This window comes from Erpetoichthys calabaricus, chromosome 17 (assembly GCF_900747795.2).
Source record: "Erpetoichthys calabaricus chromosome 17, fErpCal1.3, whole genome shotgun sequence".
NCBI lineage: Eukaryota > Metazoa > Chordata > Cladistia > Polypteriformes > Polypteridae > Erpetoichthys > Erpetoichthys calabaricus.
Genome location: NC_041410.2, coordinates 71,955,352 through 71,969,215, shown reverse-complemented (window position 1 = coordinate 71,969,215; position 13,864 = coordinate 71,955,352). Strand labels below are relative to the sequence as shown.

Here is a 13,864-nt window from a genome sequence, read left to right as displayed (position 1 = left end):
GGTTTGGTGCACTACCACAAGTACTTGGGGGTCCTCATCAGTATAAGCTAATAACACAGAGGAGTTATATAAGAAATGCAGAACAGACTATTTTTTTTTTCTTAAGAGACTGTGTTCCTTCAATGTGGGTAGTGATATCCTTTACATATTCCATAATTCTGTGATTTTCTACAATGTAGTGTAGAAGAGTCGGTAACAAGTTAAGTGGGCAGTTATGTGATTCACTTTTGAGCCACTGGAGGTAGTAATGGATTAGAGAATGAAGACAAAATTGATGACCATTATGAATAATTCAACATAACCTTTTGCTGAAACACTAGCATTGAGTACTTTCAACAAACGTGTGTCAAGAAACTGTACTTAGGGGTCATTTCTAACAATTGCAGTACACCTTTATAATGCCTTACTGTGACTCTCCTATCTTTAGCCTAGTCAAAAGTTTTCTTGTTTTTTGTTTAAATCCATTGGTTTTTTTCAATGTGAAATAAATGTGTAAATCTCATATTCAACAGATTTATCAATCTCATATCCAAGCTGATTTATCTTTATATATAATCTTCATTTGGGTCTTGATCTTTCTTTGTCCGCGAATTCATTGCCTTGTGTGGTGTTCCTGCTGTGTTCAGTAGAGGGCAGTAGTGATGGAGGAGGAGAGGAAGTGAGGGGGAGGATCGTTGGATGAGGTTGGAGTGTGGTGATTAAAGAGGATTGAACTAAAGGAGACTACGTGCTGTTTGTACTGGCTGAATAAACAACACCTTGGTTGTTACTTTTGTTTACAAACACTGTCGATAGTACTCTTTGTGTTTAGATCTGGCGTCGACACCGTGCTTTGTGTTTAGATCTGGCGTTGACACCTGCTTCGTTGTTGAGACTGTGGTTTTTTTGTGTTTCTCTCGACCGTCGTTGGCAGCACTTCATCCAAATCGAATGTTCACCCACTTCTTGGAGTCGGCAGTCAGAGTATATAAGTCGGGCACACTTTTGTGATTTTCCATCAGTCGGCGTTTGGAGTTCAAGAAAGAAGCATTGGTTCTTCCTTACTCTTTGGATTGCCACAAAGCAACCTGCGAGATTGGAGAAAGGTTGAGAAGAGATCGTGAGAGGAAACGACAGTGTCATGAAAACGAGACGGACTGTGAACAGAGAGAAGCAGAAATGCTCCTCCACCACCACATAATTACTATTTGGACAGTGATTCCGAGTAGGCTGTTCCTATCGAATCAATATCCAAGGGTTTTGTTTTGTAATTTTGTTTCCCTTATAAAAAATCATAATGCTGTGCGACGAAGGGCCCAGTTCACGATTGGCAGCCGCGTTTAAACAGGGAGCCCTTCACAGACAACTTTAACACGCGCGACGTAGTTGGGCGCACATGGCTAGTATTGATATCATTAGAAATTGCTGCAAATAGTCCAGAAATGCACTGGGAAAGAGAACCCTTGCAGTGCTTGTCTGAGCCATTTCTTAGTTGTGTTATGTTAACTTGATTAAAGCATTTTGTTAGTTATGTTAGAATGTATTCCTATTTTGTAGTTTTGAAATTCTATTATAACTCCCACAAGCTGAATTATAAATGGAATATTCTAATTATTTCTTGTCCCTCAGACTACAGATTAGTTGCAGTTTATGATCTGCTTTGCAGTTGGTAAGGCATGGAGGGCAAACTGTTTCAAACAGTATGTACTGAATGTACTAAGTGAAGCCTATGTAAGTTGGCCATTGGGAAATTACACAGCCTTTAAGTATAAAAAGTAACTGAAGTTTAACATGAGAAAGCTAAGATTGTAGAAGAAACCTTTTTTCCTTTTTGGCTTTTGTTGTACGTGTGTAGTAACTCTTCTGAATTTTTGTGATTTGTACTAGTGCATGCTCCCCAACCTGACCTGACCTGTTCCCTTTTAGATGTTCACTAAACTCTTTAAACAGGCAGTGTGGTGCAGTGGTTATGGCTTTGGACTTCAAGCCCTGAGGTTGTGGGTTCAAATCCCGCCACTGGCAGTGTGTGACCCTGAGGAAGTCACTTCACCCGCCTATGTGCCACTTGGAAAAAGAAAAGATTCAGGTTATGAAATTTATCCAGTTTTTTATATGCATAGCTGAAATGCTTTTAATGTGCTTTTGAAGCAGTACATGCATCCTCAGTACTAACTGTGTTCTGTTACGACATTTTTAGGCATCCTTATGTTAGTGTCAACAACAACATCATTTATTTATATAGAACATTTTCAAACAAAGAATGTAGCTCAAAGTGAATTACAAGAAGTCAAAGAGAAAAGTTACAAGAAAAAAAAACAAATAAGATTCGGTTAAAATAATAATGAATACATAACTAAGAAAAATAAATTAAATCATGTAAAACATTGTATAATTAGTGGAAGAGTAGCATCTTTGTATACAGTATCATATTGAAAGTCTCTAAAGATAAGTGCAGTGATAAGATCGAATGGCCTGGAGGACAGAAAAAAAACAAAACTCCAGGTATGCTGGAGGAAAAAACAAAACCTGCAGGAGGTTCCAAGTCCAAAACACCACTAAGCCCCCACTGGGCATTCTACGTAACATAAATGTGCTTAGATAATTCCTCATTGTTTTCAGGCTTTGTCTGACAGGATTCATTCAATGCAGTTGATCTCTTTGACATCTGGAGCACCCACCTTCATTCCAGAATCACAGGTGGCTTCACAGTGCCTTGGTCAGGTGGTGATGGCAAAACCAGAAAAGAATGCAGAGAAAAGTAGAGTTTAGTAGATTGCAAATCCCTGAGGAATATGATAATTCTATTCCCATATAGTATATTAATAGCACAACTAAAATGTAGCTACAAAAAAGCCAAATTAAAAAAAAAAAAAAAAAACAGCCTGAATTAATTTCTCAGCATCTTGCAAGGTTATAGGAGGTCTAACTTTTGCAATGTTCCTTAAGTGAAAGAATGCAGTCCTAGTTATCTGGTGTAATCACAAGCGGGGGTGACACTTCACCCCAAACCACAGACACAATAGGACCTAACACAACTTTAATCTCAAATAAATGATTTTATTTAACAATAAGCACCTACTGGTAGTAACCAGTATTTTTTTCTATCAAACAATATGCAGAAATAGTCAGATACACTGATATCCAAGAACTGCCTCATGTCAACTTTTAATCCATTTGAAACGACTAAATCCAGCATGTGTCCTGCCCTCCCTTAGGTGTAGGCTGGCTGATGTACTGATCAAAAGAGCAGAAAGTGAAAATTGCAATCGCCTACAGTTAGGAACCTTTCATACTGTAGTTAGTTATTATTATAGATATCTAAGTCTGAGAATTCCTTAATAAAAAATGCATTATATTTTGGAGGTCTGTAAACAGTTAATACGACAGACTTGAACACTCCTTGAATGTCCAAAACAAAATACCAGAAAGACATGAAAATACCAAAATTGGTATCTTTGAAATTTAATTGGCTCGAGAAAATACTTGGTAAACTGCCCTCTTTTTTTACCTTTGCAAACCAAATGAAAAAAAAAAAAAGTTGTCCTATAAGATGTCTTAGTTGTCATTGAAGCTGATGTTTTGTCTCTTGCTGAAGGTTCTCTTCCATGTATTTATAGATAGGAGTCAACTGTAGGTTTCATCTGATCTACACAACTTGGGAAGTACTGTCCTTCATGGCTTAAATAAGGAATGTGAAGTCTGTCTTCAAGAGTTCCGACTGTCAATGTCGAATGTCGCTGAAAACAGTGTGGATTACAGTTGTTCCAGTAGTCCATTCATGTATGGAATGGACATATAGATCATATCATGTCTGTGATATGCTGATCTCCCAGTCTGGGTTCTTATACAAACTAGGCCATTAAGTCTGGGTGCAGTGTATAATTTTGAACATTTAATATATAAGCCACCAGAGTACTTGTAATTTCAAAAATGTCCTTTATAGACCACATTTCAGATCATGTAAGTTATAAAATAAAATAGAGTTGAGCAACCCATTTATGTCATCTAATTTAAAGTTTTCTAAATTGTAGGTAAAAAATGGTCAACAAACATGTTATGTCCTGAAGAACAAAGACTTGGGTGGACCAACTAAGGGCATCATTTACTTGGAAATTAATGTCATTTACAACCCTGTAAGTGAGCAGTTGAGTACATTTTGCAAAAGCACTATGCTCTGAATTAATAGACATATAATATTTTAATGTGTTTCCTCCTTTTGTTTCTTTTGCAGATCAAAGCCTGTTTTCGGACTTTTACACCACAAGAGCAGAAGCTTAATGAGGACAACCCCAAATTATCAAAGAAGGTATCATATTTTAATTGTACTGTTCAATGAAAGGTCTTTAATTTCAAAAAATAAAAATGCTTTCCTCATGGTGAAACTAAAAACACACAACCACAGTACTCAAATGTGTCCCAAAAAGTATGCTTCATTATGCATTAAATGTTGTAGCCATTAGTTTTTGCTTAAACTATACCGATAGACTTGTAATCAGAAGGGAATATGTACCTTTGTATTGAATGGAGATGATGTCAAATGAATTTTGACAGGTCTGCTTATTTTTCTGGTGACCTTTCTGTAAATATAGCTTATAGACATTTTATTTTTCATTGCAGCTGTGCCTTTACAGTTACACTTTCTTTCCTGACTCTTGAACACAATCTTTCGCTGTTATGCTGGTTTATATATGACTATGGAATCACGTCATAGATTGATGTTCAGTATGTTATAAGGACATGCCCTCAAATGGTTAATTCTGATTCCCTCTAAATTAGAATCTTGTTCGTTTTCTGTATCTGGCGATGTAACAAAGTCATGCTGTCCAGCTTCCATTTCAGTATTTAGATAGGTAAATACTGTTAAAAAACTGAGCAGAATTAATTTTAAACGAAGTCATTTAGAGGCACTTGTGCCAATCCCATCCATACATCCATTTATTTTCCTAAACTGCTTATGGTAGGGTACAGTCCCAGCCTAGTATAGTGTGCATGTGCAGAAACAATCCCTGGGCAGAGCACCAGTCCATCACAGGGTGAACATACTCACACAACCACAATAGGGTGAATTTAATAATACAATGTAACAGAAATTGAACAACATCAGTTTAAAACCTGCTTGTTTTTGCTCTGTAGGAAAAAAGGAACACCTGGAAGAAACCCACACTGATGTTTTTCATTATTATTTCATTAATTTGATTGCATGGTATACTGGTTAGCATGGCTGCCTCAGTTCCAAATTTGCGTGACTATAAGCTGCAAAGGACTTTTTCCCCAGCCAGGGTTGGTTTGTGCCTCGTTTCCACTGCTGCACAGATTGGCTCTGAACCACTTGTTACTTGTGTTGTATAAGCTCCCTTAAAAAATAACTAAATTCATATTGATCTTTTTGTTTAGTTTCTCCTCAGTGTGTCCTGTAGAAATTTTGATAAGTTTAGTTTATTAGACAGTCAGTTGGTTGCTTCATAACACTTTGGCCTGGGTTCGAGCTTGGTCTAGTCACTCTATTTTTGCATATTTTTCCCCTTATTGTGTCCAGGTGCTTTAGTAGTTTCCCACATTTGAAAACTACACGTATTAGATTTATTGACCGAACTGTAAATTCGTCCACCATACGTCAATTATGCAAGCATAGCTGTGTGTGAATGTGCCCTAAGTCGTCTGTTGTTTTATTTAGAGTTGGCTCTTATATTTTGCCTGATGCTTTGAGGACATATAGCAGAATTCATGGCAACCTTGAAATAACAATAAATAGCTTTTTTTTTCTTTTTTTTTTAAATGGTCTAGCGATCATTCTACGGTTTTGCTTTATTTAATACAAATTGACCATTCTTACTCCAAAATTGCAAAATCTGAAATGCAGCAAAATCTGAAACTGAAACTGCTGTTGTTTAGTTACGATTATAGTGTAGGAGTTGATGTAAGGTTGAAATAATTGGCAGATTTTATGTGAAAATCTAAATTGTAAAATGCATTTAAAGTAAATAATGTGTTACGGTCCATCAAAAAGAGTTGAAAATGACTGCTATTATGAGAGTTGATAACGAAGAGCCACAGGAGATGCAGATTTCAATACTCAAAACATCCAAATCAGTAAATCTGTCTTATGACACCAGTAGAAATACAGACAAAGCTTCAGATCTACCTTCTGACTATAGATCTAAAGAAATAACTAAGGGAAGTTAACATTATTGTCTAACTGGAAATTCAATGCCTGTACTACTGTATTAAATTAACCTTTATAAATTGTATAACATTAAATTTACTGTATACCTAAGTGAGTGTGCTTTGTAATTGTAAGTTATTTTTCAATGAAAGTGAAGAGTAGCATCAACTAGACAGACCTTTTAAATAAATAATCATTTTCAATAAGGAGTCGCTTATGCTCTTTATGCTGTGATTGTTGCCCAGCATCTTGCTGACTAATGCTTCAGCACTGCAGATCCTGTCCTGATGCTTTAGCTAAACCTTCAGTTTACTTTTATACAGTACTTTATTTAACTACTTTAATTCAAATGTTGTACTGTAACAAAATCAAACCTGGTTTCTTGTGCTGTTGACAAATTATCACCCCTTGTCTAGAGATTTTTTTTAATTCTCTGTCAATTTTCTTCAGTAAATTTGCATTGTGATTGTCTTCAAAGACTCAGTGAATATGTTCATGTACGTAATCTATGAATTTTTAACACTGGGCATCCTGCCTCAAGTCTGTTTTTTACTTTTTCATTTCTGATCAGATTCTAACAAGGAACATTGATCGTGTTAAGAAAATCTCTCTTGCTATATGGAATACTATCCGCTACATTAAAAGCTGTTTTCAGTGGGAATCCACACCAAGGAGTTTAATAGCTTTTCTGGTAAGTAATTTAGGCCTCTGCACCAGTTTAATGAACATGAATAGCCCTTTGGCTGTCTGTATGTTAATCTTTAAAAATGTGGTTCATAAAAAAGAAAATGTTTAACTCCTTAATTCCTCATCTGTTTTAATGAGGTGTTATTTCCTGATGACTGAGAATAGCTTATTGTTTTATATGCTGTATATTTGTGACTCTCATTCAGCTGTATTCCTTTGAGGAGAACTTAATCTGTAAGTGAAAATGTTTATAACGTGAAGATATCAACTTGGGTTTCTGAACTATAAATCCAAAATGGTGGTTGTGAGAGTTTGAGTTTAGGCTGAGGGGGTTGGGGAGCAGTTAGATTGTTCAGTGAATACTGTGTAAATGTATGCCGTAGTATACATAATGATGGAATTCTGGCTGGACTATGGACACTGTGGGGACCGGCTGTCACCATTTTTCCCACAACTCTATTAATTTACTTAATTCTTTATTTCTTTTAGATTGCTTACTGTTAGGAAATCTTTTCAGATGAGAGGAGCATGAAGCATTACATTGTATGGCCCTTTTATTTTTCCACTGTTCTTTTGTTTAAGCTTCTTTGTTTCATTCTGCATGATTCCCGTTTAGTCTGCAGATCTAAAAGCTGGCTCTTATTCTTATGTGCAGAGTATAAGAGAATGAAGACAGGGTAGCAGCTTTGAGGGGTGGATATTAAAAGCAAGAACAGGACAGAAAAAGGCAAATTTGAGTGGGGCATTCAGGAAACAGAGAAAAGTGAAGGAAATAAAAGTATAGTTGATTGATAAAAGGCAATGAAATGCATAGCTGAAGAGCAGGAGGAGGTGAAAACAAGGTCAGCATGTAGTGTAGACAGTCTTGATATACATGGCCCACAACAGGGAGGTTAGTGCTGATCCAAAACATAGCATTACACTGCATAAGAAGGAAGAAGGTATGTTCTGTAAAGTACTGTTTTTAAACTAATTTACTTGTCTTTTTAAAGGCCAAATCCTTGAACAGAAAATGCACTTAAACATTTTTTTCCAGCTGGAGGCCATAATCAATACTTGTTTTCTTGAGTTATATGTTTTGAAATGTATTATGCACATATTTTTTTTGCTTTCCTCAATGGTTCATTGTTCACAACATCAAATACAATTATGATTATTGGTTCTTGATTAGCTAATTTCACATCAAAGAGAATACTTTTTCAAAGAAAATTACATTTTAATTACTATTATTATTAATGTAAATGACTCTGTAAAGGCTGAAATTTTTTTCTGTACTACCAAAAACTAAAATATGCAGAAACTTTAATGTCTGGTACTGCTTTTGCAGTTCCTTTTTAAATTAGTCTCCTGCTCTGCAAATCCCAATTTGGTGATGACACAAACCTAAGTTTCCCTTAAGAGCAGCTGTGCTGTTAATATCATGATGATCAAAATTGAAGATGTACCACTGTGTGATGTTACAAATAGTGGCCTTGCAGCCAGAGTACAATGCTACAAATTATGACCTTGCAGTGTTCCTACTTGCTAGCTAAGTGCTTAATCTCAAAATTTAATACAGGGTTGTTAAAGAGAACTGCGCTGACACTGCTACTTGCCATATGCTACTATGACATTAAGTATGATGTGATTTCTATAGAGTTTTACATATATGTTTTGTTCAGAGTTTCAAAGCTTACACACTGGATGATTGTCTCATGTGTCTATAAAGACTTGGCTATAGGCCTCTTCAGTTCGCCTGTATCCACTACTGTGTGTGTATGGGTATAATCATACCATTTCTCTCAGTGGTGAGTCAATACATTGTCTGGTTTCTCCATTTAGAGACCTAAACCTAAATTCAAACACCATAACAAAATTTTGGTGGTATTGTATTTAGCATGGTAAGTATTCCGGGGCAAGAGTATAAGTCAGTTGACATGTGATGCTATTTGCGGGCCACCCAGGCAAATCCTCCTTACCCCATTTTCACTCAGTCTCTTAGGCTTTCAGTACTGCTGGAGTCCTTCTAAAGTTGTGAAGATTTTTTTGGTGTCTCTTTCTTGTTATCAAGGGATAGGCATGTACACTGAAAAGGAAACCATTCATCACATAGCTGTATTGGCAGACTTTTAAAAGGCAAATTAAAATCTGTATATACAAAATACTTTCTGCATTTATGATAAATTAGGTTTTTGAAATGTTAATTAAAAGGAGCTTTAATGCAGCATGATTATGCTTTTTATACATCTGGAAGCCTAAGGCCACAGCAGTCTTTTTTTTTTTTTTTTTTTTTTTGACCAGATGTGTTTGAATTGGCAGCTAACAGCTGTCTTTGAAACGAGAGTGAGCTTTTTATTGCTTTTAACACCTCCTAAAAAGACACCTATTAAGGACTTTTACATTATCCAAATGCCAGTGAACACTCAGTACTGTGTCAGCAAGACCTTTTCCTCTCTCAGTCTCACTTCAGGTGGGAAGTTTTGTACTAAAAGCCATCTAAAGTGATGCACCACCTTAAGTACAGTAGCCATTTCTCTTATATATTTAAGCAGCACTGTCATTATATCTGTCTCAAACTGGCAGATGGTTTCTGACTGCATTTTCTCCTTTCTTCTCCAGTGTACAGCTTATATAATTGGTCTTCTGTAGTGCAGTGTATGTGGTTATTAAAATGCATTGTCCTAGTACAGGCAGGTTTGTTCCGAGTTTAGATCACTGCCATCATACACTGTAAGGACTCCATGTTACTTGAAAGAGACTGCAGCAACTCTGTAGCTGTAAACCATGAAACAGACCGAAAAAATATATATATTGTTTAATTGTGTTACAGACTTTATTGATGGGGTCACACCAAGCCTTTGTTTGGTACAATGTCTGTTGTACTCTGTGTTTAGCAATGAGTTCAATTATTATCTATTAGCTTAAATTAATTTAAAATGATTAAATATAAATTGTTACACTGAAGAATATGTTGTCATTATTTCTGTAGCCATGAGTAATGATGACAAACAATGGTACCCTTTTCCTCAACATAAGACTTTTTTCCCTCCCCACTTTTAGCCTTAGATGTTTTCTGCATTAGTTTGTTTAAAGGTTTTTCCTACATTCTCACATGGCTATTGGATGAATGTATACCTTAGTGGCTCTAACTAGGAGTAAGTGTCTGTCTGTGCAGTTCATTTTAACTGCAGCTATGTAGAAAAATGCAAGTCTGGTGAACTAAGAGTTTATTTATTTATTTATTTTTAATAGTGACTTTTTTAGACAGTTGCAGCTAAACTTTTGCGCAATAGAAATAATTCTGGGTATAAAATGAATATGCTTTCTGTGGTAATTCAGAAGTGCAAAATTCAATTCCAGTACTATTATTCATTATAATGGGCCTTTTCTGGTAAACTTCCTCGAGATATCTTTGTTGAAGCTCATTATATTAGGAGCAAGACTTTCTGAACACTAAAGATATGACAAAACTGTTATCCTGTGCAGAGACTGTGACAGTTGAAGCCATCATAGTAGTAATAATAATAAATTTTTCCATTTAATATGGTTTTCATCAGAAGTGAACAAGCTGAATTTTACACACACTGACACACCAGCTCTGGTGGAGGGGTCAAATAAAGTTCTTTCCTGCAGTAAAATCCATAGGCCTGCGGGTGGAGACAGAGTACCATCAGATAGAATGAAGCAGCAACCCTTCTGTCTTCCTTTTCGATCTGCCATGCAGCCAAAAAGTGTGCATTTCCTAAATAAATAATTAAATCCTGAATGCTGTTTTTTATCATCGTCCTCCACATCAGAGCTGGAATGAAAAGAATGGCCATTAACCACGTCTTTGTTTGTCCAAGATGCTCTGAACAGAAAAGAGATGAAAAATAAAAAATGTTTAACTACTTTACGTTTTCTCTTGGTTATGATATCTGTACTTATCCCACTAAGGCAATTCACACTTTCTTGTAATCATCAAATTTCTTTTTCATTTGTGTAAATGACTAGACACAAAGTCTCATCACCCAAGCAGCCCCCCACCCCAAATTATGTATGCGGCATGATGGGCGACTGAAAAGATCAGATGGCTGTATGCGTAGAGTTGGCCTAAAGCAGTAAATTCCTTGGCTGTCTTTCAGATCTGATTCAGGCAGATCAGTGATCAAGTGTGGCCAGTCCTTGGACGGGAGAACTCTCAGAAATCTTGCATGTTCTCTTGGGAAACGTCCAGTGTGCAACTGCAACTATCTAACCTTTATATCATGACCACATCTCTGAGACTTTTTTTCTAACTCTTTAAATTTACTTTGTGATGTGGTTGACTGTCCCACTTACCATTGTATGTACATGGTATAGGAAAATAAACTAGTTTAATGTGTTTTGCATTTAACCTAAGAGACATTTTGCCTGAATTTCTATTCTTCATCTTAGGGTATTTACAATACATGTTATATTAGAGTACCCTATTTTAGAAACGGAATCTTTGCATTAGGTTTAAGGCCACTTCTAAACTCATTCCTGTATGACCTCTATGATAGCAACTTTGATGGTGAGTGCTATCTCCTTCCATTCTGAAAATACTTTTTTTTTTTCTTTTTGCTGTATGCCGTTAATCTATTTCTTTCCTACAAGTAGTAGTCTTCAATTTATTTTTTTTACCTCAGATTTTTGTGGAATTAAACTCTGAGCTATTATGGAGACTACCGTGCTGCACAAGAGAGTACTTGTGTTGAGCTGTCACATTATCAAGAGCCTGCAGTGCTTTGACTGCAACACCTCCAGGAGAGGAGAGAGAAGGATTTAGAGGAGAGTCCTCTGGTGTCTGCTCTGTCGCCTAAGAGGTCATTGAGTGTTAACGTAGCCGACATAGATTAAACACCCTCACATATGATATGCATGCTTCCTTGAAGGATAGGGACAGAGTGTCCAGAAGTGGCAATCTGTATTGCTGCTGTCCTCTGACAGGCACCGGGGGGCCCCATCTGACTGTCTTCTTCAAGTCTGCTAAATTAATGAACGCGGCTAGTGACAGAGAGACACAACAGGCGCCAGGGCTGAGAGCAATGTCCGATGTTCAAAGGCATCGACTGTGCTCCCACATGCCTGTGAAGGAGAAATTTGAATTCCAGTGAGTTATGTTGAGGAGAAACTTTACTTTTTATTATTTTTTTTATAGCCTGGGTTTGTTCCTAGTGGCTTGGGATCACTTCTTTGGGGTGTGAAGCTTGTGCTGTATATGTGGCATTTCTATGTGTCTGTAAATTATTCAAATTATGTTCATTATTTGTTTTTCTGGTGCACTGGTAAGTAGTGTTTAAATTCAGTTTATTTTGTTTTCCCATTCTGTCCGGTTTTGGAATCACTTTGTTATGTAATTTATGTCCATCATTAAGATCTGGAGATTTCTTTTGTGTTCCAGTACTTCCATTTCGTTTAACATCCCCTTTCAGCTGTGAAATAATGTTAATTAAAATATGGAAGGAAGAATTAATACAAGTGGAGAAGAAAGAATTATAGTTTTGCCATAGTCCGCATTTGCATTGCTCAAAAGGAAACAATAAGCAATGTATACAGTAAGTAAACTCTCAGTTTGATGCAGCAAGACCAGGGCAAGTGATACACACACAGCCATGGATTCCCTTTACCTAAATTACCAAGGAGATACATAGGCCAGGTCCGTTTGTGTCTTGTATGAACCTAGTACACCACAGACCAGATCTGGCCTCAGCCTACCCAGGATGAAAACCATTATCATGCAGTCGGTCTTCAAAGCAAACTGTTCTGTCTCTATGTTTTACATATGTTATTACTTTCCATTCATTCATCCATCCATCCATTCATCTCCTTAACCTGCTTATCCAGGGTATGGTTGTGGGCCAGCTAGAGCCTATATCAGCAATCATTAGTACAAGGCAGAAACGGCACCTGGACAAGACATTCTGCTTTATAGATTGGTCTCAACTGAGCAGGGTTTTTTGCACAGCTTCTATCTTTGCTTTGATTTTTCAGTCTAAAAGAAGTATCCTTTGTAGGTGTCAAACCTGAAATATTTTCACAAGGTGTCCTCCCGAGATGACTGCGGCCTCTAAGGAGATGTACTATAGGTAATGGCTACTCTTATCAAATTATGCCTAGGATATACTTTGCCCTGAAGTCCTTTGAAAATGATGTCAACCCTAAAATGATACATTGTTCTGCTGGAAGAGTTTGAATAAGCATTTAAACATCAGGTTAAACCTCTTGGGTATTAAACTGTTCTTTGTGTCAAAGAACTGTGTGCCATATTTATTGTCCCCCCAGCCATTCTGCATGTTTTTATTCTTTTTCATGGGTTCATAGTTGCTCTTTGAGGACTAGATCATTTGTGTTTACTGTGTGGTCAGCCACTATACGTCTCATCCCAGGGAATACTTTTATTCTTTTAATACTACTGAAAATTTCTAGTAAGCAAAAGTGACCTGGAAACATTTCAACAAACCTAGAACTGCCTCTTTTTATGTTATCCTCCATAGTAACCTTCTGAAAACCCCTTCTCCAACCCACAGAGGGTTTTTGCTGGTCCAATTGTACAACAAATTACATGTCTCATTGACTTGCGTTTACAAGTGCCTGAAAACATGTTTCTGTCAGTACAAAGTTGCTATCCTTGCCACTAGCCCCTAGCCAGACATTAACTTCAAGCTCTGCTTTCAGAGAATGCAGACGTGAGCGTTGCAGCCACTGGGTCCTTTGATTTATAATTCATGCCTTTTTTTTCTTTTCTTTTTTTTTTTTTAATTGAGAAACCATTCCATGTTACTTAAACCGCCCTTGATTTCACCCAGAAAAGTGATTCTGGATTCAAGCAAAGATTATGCAAGCCTTTTCTCTTAGTGCTTTAAAATTTTGTTTTGTTTCACATTCTCCCACCCAAACCATCCACCCTCCCTCCCAGAAAGCCTCAAGTCAGCCTTGTTAAACTTGCTTAGCTGTGTTTCTCTAATCTGCAGCAATCAGCCTGGCACTGCATCCTCGGCTCATTCCCACTTACCCAGAAGGCTTTTTTGTTTCTGAATTTCATTGCAGCCAACT

The 13,864-nt window shown here is 36.8% G+C and overlaps 1 protein-coding gene across 2 annotated transcripts in view; it reads left to right on the top strand.

The window, feature by feature from the left end:
* The window catches only part of mctp2a (multiple C2 domains, transmembrane 2a), a 339,546-nt gene that overhangs the window by 201,642 nt on the left and 124,040 nt on the right, over nucleotides 1–13,864 (top strand). For both annotated transcript variants that reach the window (XM_028823594.2, XM_028823595.2), the window contains 3 exons: nucleotides 4,011–4,112; nucleotides 4,211–4,285; nucleotides 6,714–6,833. In XM_028823594.2, coding sequence (XP_028679427.1) covers nucleotides 4,011–4,112; nucleotides 4,211–4,285; nucleotides 6,714–6,833 — 297 coding nt within the window. The remainder of the gene's footprint in view (nucleotides 1–4,010; nucleotides 4,113–4,210; nucleotides 4,286–6,713; nucleotides 6,834–13,864) is intronic.